We start from the raw sequence: 23,895 nt of genomic DNA on the forward strand, positions 1-23,895 counted from the left end.
ATTAGTGTCGTTTATCATTAACTGATACATAAATAAACTTAAATAGTTTCATTAACTTAGTAATTCTTTTAACTTCTGGTTAACTTCGACCAGTCTTTCGATTTCATTAATAGCTTTTGTCATAATCAGATATTTACTGAGACTCTTCTTAGCATCTTTACCTCTGGTTTTTTGTGCTGCAGGCTTGGAAGAAGCAGAGGGTGCAGTTCGTATTTTCTCATCAGGCCTAACGGTCAGTGAGCAGAATTCTTCAAATGCTTCTTTAATTATCATTCTTCGTCGCTGTTCTGACGAAGTATGGTTGCGTCGCTTCTCGTCTTCTGAAAGAAGGGGTCTGCCATCATTTGAGCGCTTGCGTTTATTAGCATTTGTACATGTTGTTGCTCTTCTCTTTGTAGCTGTGGACTTGTTGGGTGATCTCGGTATCCTTTCGTGTGTAATCTCGGTCTTAACGCTTGTTAATGGTGGTTGGAGGCTATCTGACTTTGTTTTGAAGCTTAAAATCGAAGGTGACTGACATCGAGATGTGTCTGCACTTGAATTATTTGAAAAATTGAGGTTGATCTTGTGCATTGAAGGGATGGAAGCCAAATTGGTTTTCAAGTCTGAGTTTTGAAGCTTCAACTCGGGCAATGTCATGGTATTCAGAGGAGAGCCAGTCTCCAAAGGTTTTTCGGTTGCCAAGGGATCAATCGATGACCAATGCTTGGAAAGTGAAGATAGTTTAACATCGTCAACAAGACTATCCAAAAACTCAGTTAACACGCTGCTCTCAGAAAGCGACAGGAGATCAGAGCTTGGGCCAGAGGATGAAGACGTGGGCGTATTGGAAAACATACCGAACATATTCTTATAGCTCTTCGAATTAATTGAATGTAGCAAGTTTCTTGTGTTAGGAGACACTCCATTTGCCGTAGAATAAGGCTGGGAGCCATTTGCACCTGAATTCTTTAGGATCTGTTTGCGGTGATATTCGAACTCTGCGCTTGGATCGGGGATAATTTGATTTGAAGGCGTCTTAACTTTCTGCTGCTGATCTGGAGATGAAGAGGAGTACCCTTGAAACCCATTAAACACCTGTTGACCTGCCCCTGGGCTTGTCGCCAGAGTTCCAAAACCATGCGAACTTGAGGGAGAAGTTCCCATAGAGGGCAGTGTATCGTGAGTCATGAGCATGTTATACGCCGTTTCAAAGTCCATCTCTGACGTGAAATCCGAAGTACTATTATCTATTGTATTATGGGTCATAGTGACATCAGGGGAGTTGTTCACAATAGCAGTTCCGGGTTTGACATACTCAAACGGAGACAATACATGTTGGCGATATTGGGGGGTTAGCATGGGCGAGCGTAGTAATTTTTTTTTGGGAAATACAATGTGTTACGTAATCGTTAGAGAGTCTGCCTTCCCAGGATATTAGGAATTCTGACACTTTTAAATGAATAGAAAGAGATGGTTGGTTGCAATTGCTCTGTGATTAGTAAGTGGTAATTTCCTTTTACTGAGGCGATGCTGTGCGTTAATAAACACTTAAAGTTCGGAGTTCTGAAGAGAAATGCGCATGTGAAAATGATCATCTTTTTCAGTGGTGTTTGGGGGTTACACGTGAGGAGCATTGGCACAATTTTATACGAGATATTCGAATCGTTTGGTAGTGGGCGAAGAGACAAAGAGTAGCGTAGCGACTATTGACATAGGTAGCACAGAGAGGACTCGAGGTCCAGCAAGAATGTTTCAGAACTATCCACCGGTGTGCTAAAGATACCATTTCCCCCTTGCTGTTTCAGGTTCCGTTTTTCGGACTGGAAAGGCATAAAAATACGGTACCCCACAACTTGACACTGGTTGTCATTCCGAAAAATATGTGATGAAGTGAGGAGAAGAGATGCCACTGGCGTTGGTCATGTGACTGGCTACTAGCTGATACTGGATTTGTGAAATAACCGGCGCACGAACTAAGTCAATCCTTGCTTTTTTTGTGTGCTTATCGGGTTATGCGCCGACCCGTTGTACCTCGACGGGTGTATAGTGGCAAACTCTAAATGGGTAGTCTGTGCCGAGTACCTAATTGACTCTAATCGACGTTTCACATGGGATCAATGCAACGTTAGGACACGACTAAATGTAAACAGAGGCAACTCCTGTCTAAGGATGCTTTGACACACCCCCAAAAAGTCATGGTTTCACTAACTGGCAATGGTGATTCTCAAAAGGGACACTTTATCATGATTACTGCAATTTACTATATAGCTAAGTGTTACTAATTACATTTTTACTTTTTTCTCCCTATGTCGTTATCTTTGGAAACGCCATACAAATCACTGCTTACGTCATCTAATGTGATGGACCTAGGGGTAATTGGATTGGATAGAGATAATTACCGTTTCCTATATAAAGAACAACCTTTGCAAGTTACGTTGCTGACAAACTGAATAATGTCTTACGGATTAGCTGCAGCCTCAAGATTGGCAGGAAAAGTCATTTTAATCACCGGTGCTTCGTCTGGTATTGGTGAAGCCACTGCTCTGGAATATGCTAATGCAGCCAAAGGAGAAATCAAACTGGCTCTTTCTGCAAGAAGATTTGAAAAATTGGAAGGCCTCAAAGAAAAATTGACCACTCAATGGCCCAATATCAAAGTTCACATTGCTTTGTTGGATGTGTCAAATATTGCAAAACTCACAGAGTATGTAGAGTCGCTTCCTGAAGAGTTCAAAGCAGTCGACGTTTTGGTCAACAACGCTGGAAAAGCCTTGGGAATCGATAGGGTCGGACAGATCCTACAAGAAGACATAGATGGGATGTTTCAGACCAACGTCATTGGCCTTATTTCGTTGACCCAGCTGATCTTGCCAGGAATGAAGGCTCGTAACAGAGGTGATATTATCCAGCTAGGTTCGATCGCCGGAAGAGATCCGTACCCTGGCGGAGGGATTTACTGTGCTACCAAGGCTGCTGTACGATCGTTCTCGCATTCCCTTAGAAAGGAACTGATCGACACCAAGATCAGAGTCATCGAAATTGATCCTGGAGCAGTCCAGACCGAGTTCTCTCTTGTTAGATACAAGGGCTCGAAGGAGTCTGCCTCTAAAGTCTATGAGGGTGCAGAACCATTGAACGCACTAGATATTGCTGAACTCATAGTATTTGCGTCCACTAGAAGAGAAAATACTGTCGTTGCTGAAACACTAGTGTTTCCTACCAACCAGGCAGGTGCAGGTTACGTATACAGGAAAAAGGATTAGTATAAAATTTATAGAGTTAATTCATTTCCACTGCAAAAACTTTTTCACCTTCTGATTAAATTCTTCAGGGCTATCCAGGTACAGATTATGGCCACTTCTGCTCACTACGTCGAATTTGGCGCTCTTGCCATATCCTGTGAGCTCCTTTACTGCCTCCTCACCACAACTGTTGAACATCCAATCAAACTCACCATAGATCCACAGGCTTTCTTTCACTTTTAGTTCATGAATCCTGTCTAGCATGGGGTATTTTGCGACAACGGTGGGACTAAAGATCTTTAAAATAGTGCGATCACTGAAACTTGCCTTGCTGAAACAATGGTACATATATAGTGACATCGTCTTCAGTTCTTCATAGCTGTTGAACTGATTATTACGGTTGTACTTACTGAAGATGTATTCAGTTAATTTTTGGGCTCCAATGGGTCCACTAAGCCTCAATAAGTCAAACATGGTGATATCCTTTTCCCAGAATTTCATAAAAGTTGAACTCATCACGGGTAATCGCCCCAGAAACCTGTAATCTGCAGGATTTCCTGATGGTTTCAATTCAACCAATGTGCCCTCTTTTGGTTTTCGTAACTTGTTAGTGATTGCATAAGGGCTTCTTTCGATTCCCCCCGGTGAAACTAGCACTAATTTATTCACTCTCTCTGGATACTTTAAAGCAAAGGCAATGGACATATAGCCCCCAAAACTATGACCTAATAAATCAATTTTGTCTATAAGTTTAGCGTCTAGCCATCTCTTGAGCACATCAATATAAATACTTTCGACATGCTCAATCAATTCCTTTTGACCTTTTTTGTAATTTTCAAACTCATTATAGTCTAAGCTAAACATGTCTGGCATCCTCAAAGATCTGTGGATATGCTTATAATGCTCCACGGTTTGAGAATCAAACTGAATATGCAGATGTTTCAGAGTTTCATCCATTACATCCAACTCTGGTTTCCTACTACTCAATCCGAACCCAGGCAAGTCCAATGCATACACTGTAGATCCTGGTTGATCTTTGACTAACCCATGAAAATTCTTGAAAAATAACCCCAATGCTGCCCCGTATCCATGCAACATAACCAACGGAAGAGGTTTCTTTCCCATGGTGTCTTGATCTTTCAAGTTTTCCACTCTGATTCCGTTGATAGTATCCCCAGAGCCGTTTATCACAATCTTCTCATTCACAGCCTTGAAACCATCAACACCTTTTTCTTGTCCATAGTATGGCATTGCAAACTTCATCAACTTGTCTTGTTGATCTTGCAACATGACTTCTTGACTTATCAAAGATTTGACCCATTCGATCGTACAGTCGCCCAATGGCAGTCCGGCTTTTGGTATTGGAATTGTGCTATAGCATCGAAACAATGTTGTAACTCTAGAAATAGCTCTCATTAGAGTTGTTCTTGGAGACGTGTCTTTCCAATAGTGTTCTATGTATGAAATCTACAATCATGTCGGCTCGGCTGTCTGGAAAACTTGTGCTGAGGTTCAGAAATTTCAGTGCTCGATTTCTTCGGGGTACAATAAACTGGCATGCGCACACGAAGGAGTCCGCACTAGATGTTCGGTGATTGCTTAAAAACCTGCCGCTCAAAGCTCTTAGTCATTCTCCATCTCTAGAATCACGGACCAGAGGAATGTGACTAGCATGAGCTTTTTACCAGACTAGCTCTTCTTCAAAATAGTCAATTCGACCCTTATTGGGCTCCCGTAGACTTTTAGCTACCGCATTTCTGACATCTCGGTTCATTTTATCAGGACCGCATGAAACCACAGCTGTTGTATCCGGAATAAGCTTCAATAATCCTGGGAGCTCTTTTTTGATGCTTGGCCTTCTTCCTAAGTTAACCTTACACCTGAAAAATACATTCTGCAGCTTCTCCCTCGTAGCATCATACTCCACCGGTGACACTCGCTCCTCTGTTGTAGAAATAATTTCATTCATACGTTGATTCAGCTCAGTTGGAAGTTCTTTTGAGCCAGTTGAGAGTGGATCCAAAAGATGTACTAACTCATTATTGGACAAATCAGTGCACGAATTGACCAACTCAATAGGATCTCCCATTTCTTTTGGCGCAATTTTCAGCTCCTGGTCGTCAATGGGCAGAATGGCTTCAAGTTCTCTAGTCAGATAAATTATAACCTTCACCATTTCAAACCTTGACAGTGCTTCAATCTCGTCCACAAACTCTTCAATTGCAGAGATGGTGGGTGCTGACCAGATTACATTGATCGAATGATTCTTGGCCTTATCAGCAAGATATGTATGTGCCAGATCCATGGCAAACGTGTAGACCACTGTTATACCTACACCTCCAGCAAAAAATATTGAATGTTGATAAGCCTTAAACGGAATCGTTGAGCCATATGGTCCTTCAACCAACATGGGAAGCGTGCACATGAGGTTTTCCTGCCTCATGATATAGTTTCCGAGTTTCTTGGTAATTCCATTCTTGATACGAATTAAAAAAACCAATTTGTTGAAATCTTCCTGCCTCGCAGGCCCTAAAATGGTGAATGGGTGAGATTGCCAAAAAAATTTCGGTTTTAGGAAGTAAAGATAACTATACGCTCCAGGAAAACTTCTCCACCAACCGCTATGATGTACTGTGATTCTCAAGGAATGAGGTTCAAGCTTTTTGTTGAGGACTAATGTGCATTTACCCTGAACTATCCCACCACTAAGCATGATTTTTCCAAATCTAGAAAAGTATTCTAGAGCCCAAATAGCTACAGTGATATAGAGAAACTCCATCCAGCCCAACGTCAGGCAATGGTACCAGCATCCCAAAACAAAAATAATTGCCAATATTTGATGACTAGATACGAACAGCTGATGGCATTTTCGTCTGAAGTATCGTGAGCTCAGAAATATGGATATTGAAGCGGCAACAAAAGCTGTGTTAGCCCACCTCCACTTGTTTATCATCCAACGTTCTCTATAATTGGAACAAGATGCGGTAAAGGCTACATAGAACACGGCATGCAATAGTACAAGAATCCAAACTGTTCTAGCAATCCATCTGTGAAAAATGTTGAAAGTTCGATAGGGCCATCCGGTAATGAGTTGAAGTACGTTGTTCCTTCCTGAAAATAAGATCAACATCGGCAATTGCGTAATTGCTAAAATACCAGTTCTATCAGCAATGTAAGCAAACAGTTGAGCATTCTTCCACGGAAATATTGAGTTAGGGCGGTATAGTTGATAATCTACAGTGCAAAATATTGTCACCAGAGCCATGTAGAATGCCACTGTTATTGATTGAACTCTTATAGGAAAACTTCTTAGCAAAGAGTTCACGAATGTGTTTATTCTAGAGTTTTTTCTGAAATGACTCTCCGAGATCAGTTGAGGACAAATTACGTGCTCTCTTAGCCAACGAGTAGTGTCTCCATTCATGTTCATATAAATGTAAGGAAAGCACCATTGTAAAACATTGTTTGTAGTGGCCAGAATCAAGCTCAAACCCCAATAGCCAATTAATCCTACGCCATACTTTGTGCTTTTATATCTGTGGTTCAACAAACGCCGAACAGATTCCTGGGAAGATGCGAACCTTTGAGCATCAGGTATTACTGGGTTATGGAGCTGTGACTTGTTCAAACCATTCACCACTGAAACAGGTATTGCGTGAGATGTTGCATTGTCAAATACATCGATCAATTGAGTAAAGGAGTACTTCTTACTTCCCTGGACACCACAGACTTCCTTAATATAGTCAAAGGCTCGAGTGAGTTCATCAATTTCATCAGTATTATCATCGATGCAGAGCAAAACTGTTCCCAAGAACTCAGGGCTCAAGCATCGGCATTTATATTCTAGATCTGGTTGAGCACAATCAAATGGATAGTTGCTGAAATTTGAAGCTACAAAGAGACAAGCAGCTCCAGTTTCATCACTGATCCCCTTACTTGATCCCAGCTTAAAGAAGCATCCCATAAAGAGCAACAACAGCACTTTCATTTTGTTTGGTAATATTTCAAGATAGTCTTCCAATAACACAAAAAGGTTACTGTAGCGAGAAATTTCAGTGTCTCAAATCGGATAAGATAAGATAAGATAAGATAAGAGGGGATCTGGGTCTGATTCATCAAAGATCAAATCGCAGTTTCTGATATTGTCACAGGGGTATATTTGGCTGCTTGTCTGTTGGCAAAATTGGGCTTTTGTTGTAGATAGAGTAATGGTCCGTTTGATCAGGTAAATCGTGGCCCTCATTAAAGCCGAGACCGAAAGAATTATTGAAATTTACATTGGAATGCGAAGGAGCCGAAGAAATCAAATACTCATTTGTGATATCAATATCGTTAATGGATGATGGGTTCTCAGGGTTTGCTGTAAGATTCAAGTGCTCATATAAAAGTTTGGCCATTTGGAGATTCTCATCATTGGCCTTCTTGAGCGGTGGTTTCGAAATCGATTTTCGTCTTGGTTGACTCTTTGCGGTCCTATTTTTACTCAATTGTTTTTGTTTCCTAGAAAACAAACTCACCACCACCTTTGAGTCAGTCCTATGTCTTTGGAAGTCAAACTCTTTATAGAGAAGATAAAATAACTCATTGTATAACTCCCTTTTTTCAGGTGTGAATTCCACAGACTGAGTGGATTTGTAAAGATCTTGCAAGTACGTCACATCAAGATGGCAAATAGTGATCAAAAGAGTAATTCTGTCAGATTTGTTAAGGTGGTCAGGTTCCCTATGTGGAACTTCATTTGGCCACCACGGAGGCCTCGTACAGTATCCTCCTTTGTACGGAAACTTTGTCTGTTTTTTGGGTTCAATCACCTTGATCCATAGCTTTGCAATTTCTTTGCAGACAATTTGTTGAAGCAGGTTGAAATACATCTTGTATTGCTCATTCATAGAGAACTTATTTTGCAGGTCAATGGTGAACATTTGTGTAGGTTCGTTCATTGGTGGTTGAAATCCATTTGTTGGCGGCGGAGATCTAAGTTCAATTGGAGAAGTTTTACTAGTTAAATCATTGAGTATGTTACGATTCGGATTCTCCAAAAGATATTGAAACACCAATGATAAATTGTCCAAATACTTTTGAAATCTTGGTGAAGCCTGTATCTCCAGCTTATCTCTAACTTGACCAATCACAATGTAGTCATCAAACTTATTTTCGGGGTCTTCCATTAACAGTTGATGAGGAATTATGATCTATGGTTCTTTAAGTAGTACACCAGTCAGATGTTTGAAACATGCCTGAAACAGTGACAACAAAATTGGCATCTTGAGTAATAGCTAAGTACGAGATAGTAGTAGAATCGCAGTCAGTAAAACGTAATGTGAGGTCACATTAAGAGTGCTGGTTGGCGTACTCCAACGTTGTTGTTTGAGGGTAGTAATTCCAGAGTAGTAATTTCAACCTGCATACAGCTTACTCGATCTCATTTTTCCGCGTATTATCGATAACTTCCGCATAGACCAACCAAAATGACGCTTGATAGTCAACTCCAAACGCTTTCAATTAAAAGTGATGGAGCTGTGGACCTCTCAAAACTAGACGACAAGCAAAGAAGGGCCTATGATCTATTTCACCAGGCCAATGAGAAAGAAATGGAGGGTGCAATGAGCGATGCTGTTGAGCTTTATAGAAAGGCCTATAAACTAGACGAAAAAGTTGATCGCTGGTACCGGTATCAAGATATTACGAAGCAGGCTTCTCCCCACAACAAGAATACCATAGAAAAACCGGCCGTTGACCTTGAACTAGTTAAAAAGATTAATGTTCAAGAGTTATTGAATAGTTTCAACGAAGATCAAATTACACCCGAGGAAGAAAACGAGCCGTCACCATTACATTTGCTTTCTGATGACTTGTTGATATATATAATGGAACTTCTATGCGACGCTGACTCATCCAGCTGGTTTTACTTTGCAATCACTTGCAAAAAACTATCGTATCTCGGGTTCCATAACAAATCAATTTGGGAGAAACTTTGTAAAATTGTTTATTCCAGACAACGGTACGATGAAGACACTCCCTGCAGCCAAGACCAAATATGTCAGAATACGTGGAAGGGCGATTGGCACCTTATGCTAAGTCAAAGACCTTTTTTGAAATTCAATGGTGCATATATAAGTATCATCAATTATTATAGAGAAGGGGGAAGGCCAGACATGTCAAACTCATGGTCAAACCCGATAAGGTGTGTTACTTATTATCGATTTGTGAGGTTCTATCCAGATGGTACATGCCAAAGGTTGTTGACGTTTTTAAGCCCCAAGATAGTTGTTCCAAGACTAAATAAAAATTATCACGAACTGGGCTTAGAGAATGTGTTTCGGGGCACTTGGAAGATGACCATGGATGGCCAAGTACTAATCACAGGGGAAGGCTCCGTGGAGGGATACAGTTTTTCAGAGACACTTCAGATCAAAAACCTGGGGCGAATGAAACATCACAAATTACATTGGATATCTGCATATTTCCAGAATAAAGATGATGGAGAAATGAAGCATTTTTCTTTGGCAAAAGAGAGACCATTCACTTTCAGTCGGGTCAAATCATACTCTGTGTAGATTTTTCTACTCTCATTGCACATATATGATCCCATTTGCCTCAAGAATAAACTTTCCCACTTTGAATTGTTGAGTATCGTCATCCGCTGACAAATACTCCCATCCGATTACTTTCTTGCATTGATGGCACTTAATGTCGCACACCATGTACAGACCTGTAGTCATGTGTCGCCTTTCTGCCTGTCCTCTTAATATATTCACACTAAAGTTAGTTTGAACTCTAATAGAAAGTACAAGATACTTACACCTTATTAACTAAAAAAGCATTCCCCAGCCTACCCCTATATTTGTCACTGATAACCTGTTTTGACTGGGATAAATGTGTAGAGCAGTTTTTGCATCCAAAAGTAATACATTTTTCTCCGAATACCACTTGGGGCGCTTCTAATAATACGGAGTTTCTTAAACCCATGGTTTTATTTGCGTTACAGTTTGCTCAGAAGGGAGGGAAGATGCCGATAGCGATAGGGCCTAAGACATCTCGAGAGCGATAAGCAAATTCGGGGCTATACACCAGGCTCGGGTTACAGTTTTCAGTTACTGCTTCAAGTTAGACGAGGGACTATAAGTCTATCTCTATATGTGTGGGCCACAACACTTTCATCTGTTTCCTCATTCAGTCACTTCTGGCCCCATTAATGGTAGTTCACAGAAATTTCATCTGTGTCATCTCCTCCTCTATCTCATACTTCTAATTCCCTCGAATTATTCGAACCCTCTTGGATCTTCCTGCTGTCTTCCGTTAAAAGTCCTCTACGGATCCATTGACTTCCGATGGAATACATCAAGATTGCACAGGTTCCTGATGCTGTGCTTCACAAGAAAGGTAACACCGTTAAAGGTGTGTTGCATTTAACCACTCATCACCTAATCTTCACTTTGCCACAAGTTGAAACAGCACCAAGAGGTTCGCAGGAGCTATGGTTGTGCTATCCTATGATTGAACGAGTCACTTTCACCAAAGGGTCTGCCTTATTATATGCGCCAGACAAAGATGAAAGTTTTCAATTGACCAAAGGTGCAAATCTGCGAATCATATGTAGAGATTATACTTTTTTGGCATTTGATTTTAAGGATGTCAAACAATGCAACGATGTCTTTGAGAGCTTGTTGAAACTTACATGTGTCAATTCCTTGGAGAACTTATATGCATTCTTATACAGTCCAGTTAAAATTGAGGCACCCTTAAATGGATGGAAAATATACGAACCTGTCAGGGAATTTGCACGTCAGGGTTTGAAGCTTAATTCTCCGAATAGCTCTAGTGAGCATCCCGGTGACAAGATGTGGAGAATGTCTAATATCAACGAGTCATACAGAGTTTGCACTTCATATCCAAGTGTAATTGTGACGCCAGCAAGCATATCTAATAGCGTTTTACATCATGCCTCAAAGTTCAGATCGAAAGGAAGAATGCCTGCCTTAACATACTATCACAAATATAACGGCTGTTCAATAATACGTTGCTCCCAACCTTTGGTGGGACTGAAGCAGAATAGGTCGATGCAAGATGAGAAACTTTTGTTGGAGGTCACGAAGACAAATGACGCCTCGTCTGTATTAATTGTGGACGCCAGGCCTGTAGCTAATGCAATCGCACAAACTGCCCTAGGAGCAGGTTCAGAAATTGTAGAATATTACCCCAATGCTAAAAAGGTGTTTTTGAACATTGACAACATACATGTTATCAGGGATAGTCTAAATAAGGTGACGGAAGCTTTAAAAAACACCGACATTTCCATGGAACCACCCAATCAAGATTTGTTGATAAAAAGCGGTTGGCTTAAGTTGATTTACACAGTACTGACCGGGCTAGACATGATTGTTAAGTCTCTACATTTAAATAAACAACACTTATTGTTGCATTGTTCTGATGGTTGGGATAGAACATCACAATTAGCAGCGCTAGCTCAATTGCTGCTGGATCCCTATTATCGTACACTAGAAGGAATCATGGTTTTGATAGAAAAGGACTGGCTTTCTTTTGGTCATCGATTCAACGAGAGATCTGGTCATTTGCAAAGTGAAACAAAATTTGTTGATAATTCGGAGTATAGCAGCACCAACCAGGCCCAACATGCCATTAAGCAAGTAACGACTCACTTTAGACATCGCAAACACGTCAAATATACTTCACCAATTTTCCATCAGTTCTTGGACTGTATCTATCAATTACTGAAGCAAAACCCAACAATATTTGAGTTCAACGAGCGATTTCTACGAAGGTTACTCTACCACCTCTACTCATGTCAATATGGAACATTTTTGTATGACTCAGAACTTGAACGAAGACAGGCAAAAGTGAGTGAAAAGACTCGTTCTGTGTGGGATTACTTTTTAGCTCGTAAGTCACAATTTGTCAATCCAGACTATAAAAGGTTGGATGAAGTTGTATATCCCGATCTTTCGAAGATTTCGTTTTGGTACGAACTGTTTGGACGGACTGACGAGGAACTCAATGGTTTCCTGAATGAAAGCTCAGCATCGTCTGGAAATATAGATACTAGTCTTTACTATGAGTCTCAAACCAAGAATGAGACTACCGAAATGGGGATAAAACTGCAGGAAACTCAAACGTTATTGAGTCAAGTTGAGCTTAAAGAATAGCCATACTAATATAGATATCATAGACTCGCTACTTCTCCTTTCCATTTAACACCACACCAATTCGATAATTGAATAGTTAACAACCTGGCGTCTCTAATCTCTTCCAGAGTACATCCGTTATTCACTGCGCCTTTAAGATGACCCTTCAATTGCGGATTGACATCTTGCGGAATTAAACATGAGATCACAACCAGACTTGTCTCCTTTACTGACAATACATCTGTAAAACTCAATAGTGGAGCGTACACATGGTTGAAGGTATAGTGCCATAGATCAGGGTAGGCGGTGTTCATTTGGCCCATCACTCTATTTGAAATCTTTCCATAAACACTGTTCCAAAACTGCCTTCCTCTTTCTCTTTCAGTTCTTACTGCCTCTTCGGAAAGCAAAAAGTCTCTTTTGACCGCTGTCTCTCTTAATGATAATGGAGTGGCTTCTTTAAGAAGCATCATAGAATTTATGCACTTTGGTAATCCTCCCAAGGCTGCTGACTTCAGCAGAGCTTCTCTAGCTCTTGAAGTAACGTGTTTCTGCTTGATGAGATCCTTATCATTTTGGAACTCTAGTGAGACTGCATATCGGTCGATTAATGTCTGACATGTTTTCAAGGACCTCTCCGCCGTTTGTATGGTAGGAGAGCCATTATTAGCGTAGAGCTCTAACGCATAATGATAAACTTTGGGGATTTCTTCAGGGAGATTGCAAATGTTTAAAGCTACAATTGAAATAAGAAACCAGCTATCAGTAAGACTTTTATATTGGGTGGAAAGGTGGACCAACCGTTGTGGGGTGATCACTGACATCAGTTAGTTAAGAGAGATTAGTCATGTAGTATGGATATTTCAAACCTCGCGAGCCCTAAGTTGGGATTCCTACAGATACTATGTCATAGGTAAAGCTGCAAATCAGATACTCCTACTTATATGAGAGGCCATTATCTTGCAAGGATAGCCGTCAGGACAAAAGAGCAAAAGGAATGCAATTCATGACTCTAATTGTTGGCCAAATACCTTTAGGTAGTCGTCAACGGAGGTCGAACTTTCTAAAGAGGTGTTCAGTATTCCGTTGATTGCAATAGTGGGCGTAACATGAACACCAATTGTACGGTGCAGCCTGATAAAATACTTAAAATCTTTCCCTATCAAATTTCCAGCGTTAGACGGGGAATCGGACGCTTTGATTTCAACAAATTTCCACAGCTCAGCAGCCTCAATTCCTAACGGAGTTGCCAAATCGATCAATCGCTGATAAGTTTCCTTTCTAGTCTCATTGTAGGTCTCTGTGTCAAAGAATTGAGACTGGTTCTCAAACAAAATGTTCGAATAGTCCCAGAATTTGGAAGGAGCCACAGCCGCCACAGCCAAAGAAACCTCGTGCAAAAGGGAGCTTGTCGGGTGCCATGGTTGGGGAACATTATAGAATACGAATTGAAACTTTCCTGGATACAGCTTCTCAGTCTCCGGAATCACCGATTTATAAAACTTGAAGAACAGAATCGCACTGAATGGACAGTCGTAGTCCAAAAACAACTGGATACGGTGAACATTGGCTGGAACTGTGCCCGATGAAGCCTTGTAGATGTGTGAGGGGATGAACTTGGGGGCCAAAGACATTTTCGTTTGTTGAGAACAGGGGATGGTAGTTGGAAGAAGAAAAAAGAGAAGTACCCCAGTTTGCTCTTATACTATGAGGGTCGGGGTTTATATAAAATCTCGAATGATTATGACGTGCCAATATTTAAAATGTCACTGACGTGAGACACACTTTATCTGCTATCTACAGTTCTTCGGCGCTTAGATCCACATTGATTCTAAATGGTCTATTTCTCCAGATAATTCTAGTCCCTAACATGGCGGATATCCATATGGGAAGGGCTAAAACCTCTCTGAGTAACCAATAAAGAACCCATCTGTGAAATGTCCTTAAGTTTGAGCTTTCGAAAGGACTTCCGTAAGCATTGAAGTTAGGTTCCGCAAAATATGGTACGTTACAAGTCGCTGTGTCTTGAGATGCATTGGTTAGTAGGATATGAAATTGTGTGTAATCTGTGACCATCCAGACTAGCAAGTGAAAGATGAAAAATTTCCAATTGAAATATGACTGAAGGAATAGCGTGGATATGGCAAAAGTTCCAAACGTGCCGCATAACAGGCACTCTGTAGTTGGCTCCAATAATGTAGCTTCTAGAACCATATGTTTTCTAACACGGAGCCAGCGGATCCTTCGAAGAAGGTAGTTCTTCAATGATGTACTATTGACACCTCCTAGTGGTTGAATGGCAGCATCGCCTGTTAGGCCAGTGCGCCCTCCGTTTTGAAACCACAATGCTGTTGCTATCATGTTGTCCTCACCAATGTATCTTGCAAAAAATCGTAGGCCTTGGCCAGGTTTGGACCCGTAATATGCAGCATCCTTTGCCAGGATACCGGTGGTCCCGTCTAGACTTGGCTCGCTACCCTTTCCCAGCCTTTTCACTGCCAAATCCAGCTCACTTCGCCGATACAGGTTCGATTTCCCATTGACACAAGGGGCTAATGCTGCTTTGTTTATGGAAATATAAAACTTTGAGTGGGAAGTGAACAAAAACATTTCGTCCAAATTTGTACCCGTTTGCGGATTGATAGAGATTGCCATAGGTACATGATGTACAAGGTTCACCTTCCTTCCTTTTCCAGTTTGGAAGTCGAAAGTGCTTCGTCCATTGTCTAACGATCTGTTCAACGCATCCACAGAACGAGACAATGCACCCGAGCAAACCCAAACATTACTATCCAAAATCCACATGATGTCATACTTTCCAGCACTGTATCCTTTCGCCAAGTTGTTAACCTTAGGGTTAGGTCCAAAATGGTCTGGGTTGTGGGAATCACCCTTGAGTATCCGAGCATCCACATGTGGATATTTCCTGATTAATGCCTCAGCAACGCCAATGCCAGGATCGTTTTCACTCTCCACACAAATAATGATCTCAAACTTTGGGTAATCCTGATCAAATGCACTTTGCAGGCAGAGTTCCATCTCCGGATCTATGCCCTTAATTGGTCTCAAAATGGTGACACCTTCCACTTGTGGGGGAACAGGCAATGTTTTTCTCTTACTGAACTTTTGCATAATTTCGAAGAACCCGTAATATGCAACTAATAAAACAACAACGTACCAAATTATTGCTACAATAGCCAAGAGTTTAAGTCCTCCTGATGGTGCAAACGGTTCAACGTTTGGGGTATCGATTTTCGGGGCGATGTTATAAGCATCACACTTAAGCGCAAGAAACGCCAAAGAAGTCAATCCAAGCTGCATTATCATTATTCTTTGTCGGATAGATGCATATCAATTGGAATGAAAGAAGCTTCGACTAGAAAAAAAAAGAAAAAATAACGATATAAATAAAGTTATTTCAGATCTCACCGGCATTGTTACGGAAATGTACTTGTCGCGGGTGTATCAACTGGGAAATATTTTAGCACTTTTTCTCCATTACAGGTCCCTTCTCTTGCAAGTTCGATGATGCCTTCTGTCAGAATATCTACACGGTGTAAAGCCCCAAACGTGAGATTTTTATCTGCACAAGTGGCACCTAAGAAGAAGCTGTCTGCTGCTCAATTGAGAAAAGAAAGAAATATCCTTGCCAAATCATCGTTAAGAGATATTCTAGACTCCATAGTCCCAGGCAGTGTTCAAGACGACGATGTCACAAAATATGATCCCACCCCGGTATATGACGACTACAGAAAGTATGACTCGCTTAGTTATCCCCAACAAAGATATATTATAGACAGTTTTAAAGATGATAAATTCAGAAAACCGTGGGGAAAGATTCCAAAGTCTATGAAAAGACTAAACTATTACATAAGTTATGGAAACTACGGTCCTAGAGACGGATTTCAACCGGTTGAGTCAGACCAGCCTAATTTTGATCTGCCATTCAGGTTGCCTTCCATCATCACTACTCATAACCCCAAGCCATCTACACTAGTTAGAAAATTACCCCCAGTTAACTACAAAACCTGCGGAGAAAAGAGAAAAGAACAGTACGAAAAGGAAAGAAGAATGGACCCCATTTCCAAGATAATCATTTTCTCCACGCTGATCCTCACTGTGATCAACTTCAAACGAGATCGTAAGGTGGTGAATACTGATCATGTTCCCGTTAACGAGTACGAAGAATACCAGAAGGTGCTAGAACAAGAAGAGAGAGATTACAGAGAGATGCTGGAGGCCAGGGATAACCCGCAACCATTTAATCCCGATTCCAAGGCTCAAAAGCGAAGATGGTATTATTTGTGGATCAGGTGATTTATCCACTGATGTACAGCGTCTAACATGTTTTAGAGAGAGACTCTTATGTACGGTATAGTAGTGTATGTAGAAATATGTATTTCCTTGTCCATAGAACCTCTGTCACGTCCAATATCATTGAATGTTTGTTTAGTGTGTGTCTACGTGCCTGATGTGATTCGATCCCTTGATGTTACTGAGCATCCTCATTATCAACTTCGCCTTCATCTTCATCCTCATCGTCCTCATCCTCGTCTAGGATATCCTCGCTCCAGCTTTTTTCCACTGTGTCTCTCACTCGTTGTATGTATTGTGAGCGATGATCTTTGTACAAATTTGCAGCTTCCACATTAGCGGGACTGGAAATGTTAGGGTCGTTCAGTAATGATTGGATACTGGTAAGAATACTGGACACATCGTAGGTAGGAGTCCACCTATTTTGCAGAATGTCAAGACATAGGTCACCCGATGCATAGACATTGGGGTGAAACATGTCACTAATAAACTTAACCGATGGTGGTTTGTTGGGGTATTGTTCGTCAAACTGGATCACCAAACGGAAAGTGCCATCCTCAAAAGGTGTGTCAGCTGGTCCCACTATAACAGCGTTCCAGGTCATTACGTTATCTGGTAATGGTGATGCTGAGACGCCACCCGGTGCATCCTGTTGGATTCTCTAAATAAATTGTTAGTTCAAAGTGCATACTGATAAGACGTTTGGAAAACACTTACTTTGAAATCTCTCATCAATCGTCGTCTTGCAGGAGTAGACATTTTGTATTGAATAAGTCTTTATCTTCTAGAGGCAGTGATGACGTTAGGTAATTAGAAATAACGAGCTTTATGGAAGCGCGACCTTATGGGGTTGTCTTCTTACATAATCAGAATCTTAGCCTAGATCTTGAGCTCAAACACAGCTTAAACCTAAGTCAACGTCCCATCCATATGCCGAAGCTCTCAACTATAGCCGATAATATATTTAGGCTGGGACCGTATCCCGAGTACTCTATGCTGCTGAACAAATATCATTTCTATCAAAACTCAATGCTGTTGCATTGGGCGGAAAGAAACGCTCATCCTGTGACTCTTAAGCACTTGGCCAACTATGGTAAGACATTGAACAAAGATAAAATCATTATGAGTGCTAATTTTGTAAGAAATGAAATTCCCGTCCGATTGGCTTTGAGAATCAAGTCGTTGCAGAAGCTACCATTCGACGTGGTGAACAATTTCCATTTCGCACAGGTTTATGAGTGCTACTATCATTGTTTCAATTCGTTCAGAAAATATAGTCGGATTGACAACTTAGAGGAGAACGACAAGTTTTGTGAGTTTATCAAGGATACCTTGGACGAACATCTCACCGTACTGCCACATCTAATGATGGGAGCTCTCGAGAATAGTATTTTGAACAGTTTACCACAGAAAGAGTTGGACGAATTCATGTCGTCCATGTTACGCTCAAGAGTTAGTAGAAGGGTAATTCTAGAGGAACACATATCCTTGACTACCAGATTTCAAAAAAACAAGTCTTCAGATTCTTTGGGGGATCTGTTTAGTGAATGTTCTGCGTTCGAACAGTTGGAAATTTGCACTGGAATTCTGATAAATTATTTACGTGGCTTATACCCTAATTTGCAGTTGCCAGAGCTGATCATTGAGGGAGAGGATGCAAAGTTTCCATTTATGCTCAGCCATTTACATTTCATATTTGGAGAGATTCTTAGAAATTCTTACAAAGCAGTCATTACGAACTGTTTGCGTATCAACGATCACCTAGGAGAAGACCAGTTAAGTAAAATCAAACCACCTCCCATAGTTGTTTCTGTTGCCAACAATGCGAAAGATGTTGTGTTTAGATTTTCAGATCAAGGAGGCGGGATGCCGAAGGAAGTATTGCAAGATATCTGGTCATTTGGAAAGTCTCCGAAGAAAGCACAGGTTTATTTGAACACTTTCCATTCATTGCCAGGATTAGACCTGAATCCTCACTTTCAAGTCAAAGACTCCTTCAGTGGTCAGCACAAAAAACAGCCACCTCTTGATGGGTCTGCCAACGCCTTACTCAAGAATATCACTCACATGGAAGAAATAGTCACCCAAAGAATGGGAATTCAAGATAAAGAATCACAAGAGGGACTTTATTCCAGGAAAAAGAGCTTTATGCGTTCGCTTATAGCTAGACCATTTGATTTGACCTTAGGTGTCAGTTTGCCCATGTGCAAAGTTTACACTGATTACTGGAATGGAGATCTTCGAATGCACTCCTTGGAAGGCTATGGTAGTGACACTTATCTGCGCTTAAGTAAGCTAGGTTCTTTCAACTCTGATAAGGTACAGTTGGATAGGGCTTGAGACTTTCGATGCTCATCGCACCCCAAATATTTAAATGTGGATCGGAAGATTATTTGTCTCTTTCCCCTGAACTTAACTTTACCACACAATCCTCACATGAGCAAATCGGCACTACTTATTATTGATTTACAGAACGACTTTCTAGAAGGGGGGTCATTGGCTGTTCCTGACGGAAATGAGATCATCGATCCAATCATTGAGCTAGCTCAGAAGAAGGATTGGGATTTAGTCATTGCCACTAAGGATTGGCATCCCCAGGACCATACGTCATTTGCCTCTAACCACGGAGTCAAGCCGTATACCGAGCTAGAGTTCACAAACCCAGAAAATGAAGCGGAAAAGAAAATTCAGGTGGTGTGGCCGGATCATTGTGTTCAAAACTCCAATGGAAGTGAATTTCCACCTAAGTTCAAGGCCTTTTGGGAACAGTTTACAGGGCCTAAAGAGCTAGTGAAGAAGGGGTATCTTTCCGATAGGGAGTACTATTCTGCATTTAGTGACGTTTGGAAGCTGCACAAAACCGAACTGGATTCGCTTTTGAAAGGGCATGGTATTCGAAATGTTACAATTGTAGGTCTTGCTCTTGATTTCTGCGTATTTCACACTGCCAGTGATGCTCTCCGAGAGAACTATTCGGTAACATTGGTGACTAACCTCACCAGGAGTGTTGCCGATCGCGAAGGTCCGCCCTCCAAGCTACAATCCCTGGGAGCACATCTCGCAGAGTACAACGGCAGCGAAATTATTATCAAATAGTAAATAACCATTCCTCTTTAGTTGTACTTTAAGGACAATGACCGTGAAACCAATTACGAAGATTATCTTCCTTTCGGTTCTATTATCTATAGGAATCCTTCTGGTTGTTTTATCATGTGCATTATTTCATAATTATCACCCATTATACGTCAGTAAGTGACCACCCTTATTATTCCAATGATCCTCGAAGCAAAGCTAACATTTCGTCCAGTCGCAGTGTTCTTGGTGGCACCAATACCCAACGCTATATTTTCCAATCTAAACGCTAACTATCAATCAGATTTCCTCTCGGATAGTGCTCCAAACGGCAATCCTTTCAAAGATTTCGGAGAATTCGTAACAGGGATCTTCGTTTTTAGTGGCCTGGTCCTTCCGATTGTATTTTGGCATGTGCAGCTGATTGTTTTCTGGTCTATGATAATGAGTTTATCTGGAGGTTTTATTGTTTATGCAAGCATCATACTATTCAGCATGTTCTTCCACATGTCTGACGACGATGAAGGGTTCGACTTCTGATCTTTCTCACCCCACTGGCTCGTGCCTCACGGCAAACGGAGCTTTCTAGAAATTGCGCGAAGCATGGTATATATAGATGAGCAGATTGATCGTTGCCCTCCACACTGTGCTAAAAAGATTCAAAGAAATGGGATTGTTTACAGACTCAGACAAAGACAACTCAGATAAATTATCGGAAAGCAGTTCATCCACGTCAAGCAATTGGCTTGACAGATATCTTTCCATTGCCAGGGAGGCCAAACATTCCCTTGCAAGCAAGATCGAAGATGTCGCTCTACCTGGAGAAGACGGAACATTGTTTAACAAGAATATCGACACAAATCGACCAGATTCAATTTTCAGGGCCGTCTTTGGAGACGATTTTGAGACGACTTTTAATAAAGTTGACTCTTTGGTCAATGCTATTGCCCCAGTTTTTGATCAAGATGTATGGTCAGAACTTTTCACAGGTTCCAAGTTGGTGTCTTCTAAATATGGTTTGTGGGCCTACCCAATTCCTTCGCATCAGCTTTACAAAGACTGCAACTCCAAACAAGGTTTGTCCGTTTGGGACGAACATGGGTATTGGAGATGTTTGTTTCCAAAGGCTCAATTGCCTGAGAACTATAAGAGCATTGATTCCAATATTATAAGTAAGGAAGACGTGGAGCAGGATGATTCTCATAAGTTAGGAAGGTTTTTTACTAATTTCTCTGACTACTTGAACTGGAGATCGGTTATGGAGGAGAACATCAAAAAACAGAGAGTTTCGTTCTCTAAACCTCAAAAGTCTTCGGGTTCTTCAACTTCCTACTCCGAAAGAACTCTACCTAATGGAGAAATTGAGAAAATTGAAAAGAAGCATGAATGGTTTGTGGATGGAACAGAACGCTCCAAAGAAACTAAGACCATCATCCATCCTGATGGATCCGTCACAACAGAAAACATCAAGTAAATTAATTTCTGTTTTCTTGTATATAGGTGTACGTAAGAATATTATATCTAGCTGAAAGCTACTCTGTCAGAATATGACACCACTAGTTCCCCATTGATGCCAAAATTCTTGTATAGATTGTCCAAGTTCTCGTCGGGGGATGGTGCAAACGAATTGTGTAGATAACCGAATATTCTTCCTCCAGTCAAATGGTTGATCTGATTTTTGTAAATAAGGTTGTTTCCCAATCGTTTATCCAAGAAACTGAGCAAAGCACCAAAGTTGTTGGAAGAGGAAATCTTGAATACTTTGGGTGTGATTTCTGGGGCTGATCCAATAGGTATGAATCTTATACTGATCTTGCAAACCTCTTGTGCGTGTCTTTCCTTAATCTCGTCTAACAAAGAAGAAGTCTTGGGAACTTTGTCAAGTACTGCAGATTCCGACAAAGTGGGATTATTCACGGGAGGTGAAGCCTCTTTAATATCATCACTCATGGAACCTGAGGAGGAAAACTTAATTCCTCGTAAACAGGTGTTAAATGGGGCTGTTTAATTTATCCCGCTCCTGTTCCCCAAGTTTATTGGTGGGAAGCTAGTCGACTCAGTTGCTCACGCACCCTTGGTTCCCCTGTAGCTAACACCAACAATTCTCGAAAATTCAAACCATCCCTCATCTCATCTAGTCAAAGACACCTTCTACCTTCTAACGACAGCGAGCTTTATTTGAATAATATTACCAGATGACTGACTCAAATTCAACTGACTCTGAACTCGAAAAAAGTAGCAAAGAGCTTCTTACTGTTGACACCATTTGCCACTATCTTGACGATGCTGCGCAAGATGCTCTGGAGACCAAAGATTATCTGTCTTATCTAACTGTGATCGACATTCACCTTGCTACTGATCCAGAAAAGTTTTCCGTTGAGGAAAGGATTCAACTTTTGGAAAAGCTTTTGAAAATTTTACAAGAGAACGATGAACTCTTGTATGAAATTGGTTGGGATATTCCTGCTCTTTTGTTCCAATACCATGGACTTGAATGGGATGATCTCCGAATAGAACTAAAAAACTCCAAAGGTAGGATGGCAATGTTCCATATATTTGAACTCTTAGCCGAGAAGGGTAATGCAAAGGAGCTTTTGCTCAAATGTTGTGAGTTGCTTCCTCGATGTGTCGATTCAAGCAGTGAGAACAATGACATTATTTTCAAATTGAGGTTTCATTCTCTATTTGAACTAATGGTAGCAAGTCAAAGACGAATAGTATCTAATTATCCTTCTCGTTTTCTTGCGATGATGATACCCCCAGTTATAAACTTGCTTTCCAACAAACTTGAAAGCCCAATCTTTGTTTTAAGAAGAATATATACATTATTGAGAGATTACCACCCTTGCTTGAGACCAGATGTGAGTGAGAACACAACTGCTGAGGATATACGAGAGCTGTCGCTTTTGCATACCCAGGAGAATTATCTTCAAAGGAAGCTTCTAACAACGTTTTTGACACATTCTATTGAATTGCAATCAAATACGATTAAGGTACTAGTTGCTCCAACTGTTTTTGAGAAGTTGGAGAAAAGTGTTCACAGCCAAAAGTTAGGCTTGCATTTGAACTCAGAATTCCACCGTGAAAATATGATTCTTTTGGGACGGTTCGTTACTCTGTCACAATCTTACGATATAAACCTAGAAGAAGAGATTAAAAAGCAAATTGAGGAGACAGAAACGCTCTTTTCTCAGCTTGACCACAACCAGGAGTTGGATACACTGAATGATAAAATATTTTCTCTGGTGATTGAGAATTTTAACGGCACCGGTTTACATGACAAAGATTTGAAGGAATTACCCCTCTCCAGTATTGGATGTATTATTCTTTACACTTTCAATGTTCTGATAGAAAATCCTTCTGCCAAGTCTTACTCTATTTTAGACTTTGAAAAGGTGGTTAAACTCTCTTTGAGGTTTTTATTACCTTCGATGCTAAATCCGAACTTAACTTCTTACAGTTTGGACGATGCCCTGTATGCTTGGGCATGGGTCACAGTGTCCAAAGAGAACAATTTATCCCAAATTCCAGAAATACTCATAACAACGTATCTTCAGCTGCTCATCACCAAATCTACCATTAACTTCAGTGATTATCTAGCGCCTTTGGAAGCAAAGAGTCGAAACATCATTCTGTACACGTTAATCAGCCGTGTATTGTCTCTGGTTCACGAGTCCACGAGCTGGAATTTTCTCAAAGATTCACTGACTACTTGTCCCTTCAACAACGCTAGATCAGTGTTGTTATCTATTCTGAAAGATTTGTGCCTAAGAAGTAGGAATATCACTGTTGCAAGTCTGAACGATAAATTAGAAAAAGTTGACCTGAATACCAAACCAACTATTCCAGCCAGAGACATTCCTTATATTACTTTGAGCCAGGCCAGGGGTGACGACATTGTAAGATTGGCTACAGATACTGTAAACAAGACACTGGCTGGCAAAGAAGTTAAAGAAGATGAAGTTATTTTATTGTTGAGCTACATCAATTTTATTACAGCTCTGAAATCCAAAATTGAACCTCAGTCTATTAACAGGTTCATCGAGCTTGTAAACAAAAAGCTAAAAAACATAGATCCTGAGGACAACAATGGCCATTTGATCAAACTGGCTGTGGAAAGAGTTTCTCAGTAAAAACCTGTC

General features: G+C 40.8%; 19 protein-coding genes across 19 annotated transcripts; 9 read left to right on the forward strand and 10 right to left on the reverse strand.

Moving 5' to 3' along the window:
- Nucleotides 1-51: 51 nt before the first annotated feature.
- Nucleotides 52-1,341, reverse strand: PAS_chr3_0348 (Hypothetical protein; the record flags this gene model as incomplete). Its single annotated transcript, XM_002492523.1, has 1 exon — nt 52-1,341. One exon carries the CDS (start codon nt 1,339-1,341, stop codon nt 52-54), a length of 1,290 nt encoding a protein of 429 aa, XP_002492568.1.
- Nucleotides 1,342-2,435: 1,094 nt separating this feature from the next.
- On the forward strand, nt 2,436-3,245 carry PAS_chr3_0349 (NADP(+)-dependent dehydrogenase; the record flags this gene model as incomplete). The annotated part of the gene is made up of 1 exon (XM_002492524.1): nt 2,436-3,245. One exon carries the CDS (start codon nt 2,436-2,438, stop codon nt 3,243-3,245), a length of 810 nt encoding a protein of 269 aa, XP_002492569.1.
- Nucleotides 3,246-3,266: 21 nt separating this feature from the next.
- On the reverse strand, nt 3,267-4,640 carry PAS_chr3_1180 (uncharacterized protein; the record flags this gene model as incomplete). Its single annotated transcript, XM_002492525.1, has 1 exon — nt 3,267-4,640. The coding sequence occupies one exon, from the start codon at nt 4,638-4,640 to the stop codon at nt 3,267-3,269; it is 1,374 nt and encodes a 457-aa protein (XP_002492570.1).
- Nucleotides 4,641-4,905: 265 nt separating this feature from the next.
- On the reverse strand, nt 4,906-7,212 carry PAS_chr3_0350 (Ferric reductase and cupric reductase; the record flags this gene model as incomplete). The annotated part of the gene is made up of 1 exon (XM_002492526.1): nt 4,906-7,212. One exon carries the CDS (start codon nt 7,210-7,212, stop codon nt 4,906-4,908), a length of 2,307 nt encoding a protein of 768 aa, XP_002492571.1.
- Nucleotides 7,213-7,369: 157 nt separating this feature from the next.
- On the reverse strand, nt 7,370-8,392 carry PAS_chr3_0351 (uncharacterized protein; the record flags this gene model as incomplete). The annotated part of the gene is made up of 1 exon (XM_002492527.1): nt 7,370-8,392. The coding sequence occupies one exon, from the start codon at nt 8,390-8,392 to the stop codon at nt 7,370-7,372; it is 1,023 nt and encodes a 340-aa protein (XP_002492572.1).
- A 300-nt stretch (nt 8,393-8,692) lies between these two features.
- Nucleotides 8,693-9,781, forward strand: PAS_chr3_0352 (Putative SCF-ubiquitin ligase F-box protein; the record flags this gene model as incomplete). The annotated part of the gene is made up of 1 exon (XM_002492528.1): nt 8,693-9,781. One exon carries the CDS (start codon nt 8,693-8,695, stop codon nt 9,779-9,781), a length of 1,089 nt encoding a protein of 362 aa, XP_002492573.1.
- A 12-nt stretch (nt 9,782-9,793) lies between these two features.
- On the reverse strand, nt 9,794-10,193 carry PAS_chr3_0353 (Hypothetical protein; the record flags this gene model as incomplete). The annotated part of the gene is made up of 2 exons (XM_002492529.1): nt 9,794-9,983; nt 10,027-10,193. 2 exons carry the CDS (start codon nt 10,191-10,193, stop codon nt 9,794-9,796), a joined length of 357 nt encoding a protein of 118 aa, XP_002492574.1.
- A 362-nt stretch (nt 10,194-10,555) lies between these two features.
- On the forward strand, nt 10,556-12,251 carry PAS_chr3_0354 (Phosphatidylinositol 3-phosphate [PI(3)P] phosphatase; the record flags this gene model as incomplete). The annotated part of the gene is made up of 2 exons (XM_002492530.1): nt 10,556-12,082; nt 12,150-12,251. 2 exons carry the CDS (start codon nt 10,556-10,558, stop codon nt 12,249-12,251), a joined length of 1,629 nt encoding a protein of 542 aa, XP_002492575.1.
- A 154-nt stretch (nt 12,252-12,405) lies between these two features.
- Nucleotides 12,406-13,191, reverse strand: PAS_chr3_0355 (uncharacterized protein; the record flags this gene model as incomplete). The annotated part of the gene is made up of 1 exon (XM_002492531.1): nt 12,406-13,191. The coding sequence occupies one exon, from the start codon at nt 13,189-13,191 to the stop codon at nt 12,406-12,408; it is 786 nt and encodes a 261-aa protein (XP_002492576.1).
- A 180-nt stretch (nt 13,192-13,371) lies between these two features.
- On the reverse strand, nt 13,372-14,001 carry PAS_chr3_0356 (Hypothetical protein; the record flags this gene model as incomplete). The annotated part of the gene is made up of 1 exon (XM_002492532.1): nt 13,372-14,001. One exon carries the CDS (start codon nt 13,999-14,001, stop codon nt 13,372-13,374), a length of 630 nt encoding a protein of 209 aa, XP_002492577.1.
- Nucleotides 14,002-14,164: 163 nt separating this feature from the next.
- PAS_chr3_0357 (ceramide glucosyltransferase) lies at nt 14,165-15,694 on the reverse strand (the record flags this gene model as incomplete). Its single annotated transcript, XM_002492533.1, has 1 exon — nt 14,165-15,694. One exon carries the CDS (start codon nt 15,692-15,694, stop codon nt 14,165-14,167), a length of 1,530 nt encoding a protein of 509 aa, XP_002492578.1.
- A 198-nt stretch (nt 15,695-15,892) lies between these two features.
- PAS_chr3_0358 (Hypothetical protein) lies at nt 15,893-16,684 on the forward strand (the record flags this gene model as incomplete). The annotated part of the gene is made up of 1 exon (XM_002492534.1): nt 15,893-16,684. The coding sequence occupies one exon, from the start codon at nt 15,893-15,895 to the stop codon at nt 16,682-16,684; it is 792 nt and encodes a 263-aa protein (XP_002492579.1).
- Nucleotides 16,685-16,859: 175 nt separating this feature from the next.
- On the reverse strand, nt 16,860-17,440 carry PAS_chr3_0359 (Ubiquitin-conjugating enzyme (E2); the record flags this gene model as incomplete). The annotated part of the gene is made up of 2 exons (XM_002492535.1): nt 16,860-17,342; nt 17,399-17,440. The coding sequence occupies 2 exons, from the start codon at nt 17,438-17,440 to the stop codon at nt 16,860-16,862; spliced, it is 525 nt and encodes a 174-aa protein (XP_002492580.1).
- Nucleotides 17,441-17,509: 69 nt separating this feature from the next.
- Nucleotides 17,510-19,021, forward strand: PAS_chr3_0360 (Mitochondrial protein kinase; the record flags this gene model as incomplete). Its single annotated transcript, XM_002492536.1, has 1 exon — nt 17,510-19,021. The coding sequence occupies one exon, from the start codon at nt 17,510-17,512 to the stop codon at nt 19,019-19,021; it is 1,512 nt and encodes a 503-aa protein (XP_002492581.1).
- Nucleotides 19,022-19,117: 96 nt separating this feature from the next.
- On the forward strand, nt 19,118-19,777 carry PAS_chr3_0361 (Nicotinamidase; the record flags this gene model as incomplete). Its single annotated transcript, XM_002492537.1, has 1 exon — nt 19,118-19,777. One exon carries the CDS (start codon nt 19,118-19,120, stop codon nt 19,775-19,777), a length of 660 nt encoding a protein of 219 aa, XP_002492582.1.
- Nucleotides 19,778-19,814: 37 nt separating this feature from the next.
- Nucleotides 19,815-20,293, forward strand: PAS_chr3_1181 (uncharacterized protein; the record flags this gene model as incomplete). The annotated part of the gene is made up of 2 exons (XM_002492538.1): nt 19,815-19,929; nt 19,989-20,293. The coding sequence occupies 2 exons, from the start codon at nt 19,815-19,817 to the stop codon at nt 20,291-20,293; spliced, it is 420 nt and encodes a 139-aa protein (XP_002492583.1).
- A 76-nt stretch (nt 20,294-20,369) lies between these two features.
- On the forward strand, nt 20,370-21,227 carry PAS_chr3_0362 (Hypothetical protein; the record flags this gene model as incomplete). The annotated part of the gene is made up of 1 exon (XM_002492539.1): nt 20,370-21,227. One exon carries the CDS (start codon nt 20,370-20,372, stop codon nt 21,225-21,227), a length of 858 nt encoding a protein of 285 aa, XP_002492584.1.
- Nucleotides 21,228-21,274: 47 nt separating this feature from the next.
- PAS_chr3_0363 (Conserved ubiquitin-like modifier) lies at nt 21,275-21,703 on the reverse strand (the record flags this gene model as incomplete). Its single annotated transcript, XM_002492540.1, has 1 exon — nt 21,275-21,703. The coding sequence occupies one exon, from the start codon at nt 21,701-21,703 to the stop codon at nt 21,275-21,277; it is 429 nt and encodes a 142-aa protein (XP_002492585.1).
- Nucleotides 21,704-21,948: 245 nt separating this feature from the next.
- Nucleotides 21,949-23,886, forward strand: PAS_chr3_0364 (Protein required for oxidation of specific cysteine residues of the transcription factor Yap1p; the record flags this gene model as incomplete). The annotated part of the gene is made up of 1 exon (XM_002492541.1): nt 21,949-23,886. The coding sequence occupies one exon, from the start codon at nt 21,949-21,951 to the stop codon at nt 23,884-23,886; it is 1,938 nt and encodes a 645-aa protein (XP_002492586.1).
- Nucleotides 23,887-23,895: the final 9 nt, after the last annotated feature.

Source organism: Komagataella phaffii, chromosome 3 (assembly GCF_000027005.1).
Source record: "Komagataella phaffii GS115 chromosome 3, complete sequence".
Taxonomy (NCBI): Eukaryota; Fungi; Ascomycota; class Pichiomycetes; order Pichiales; family Pichiaceae; genus Komagataella; species Komagataella phaffii.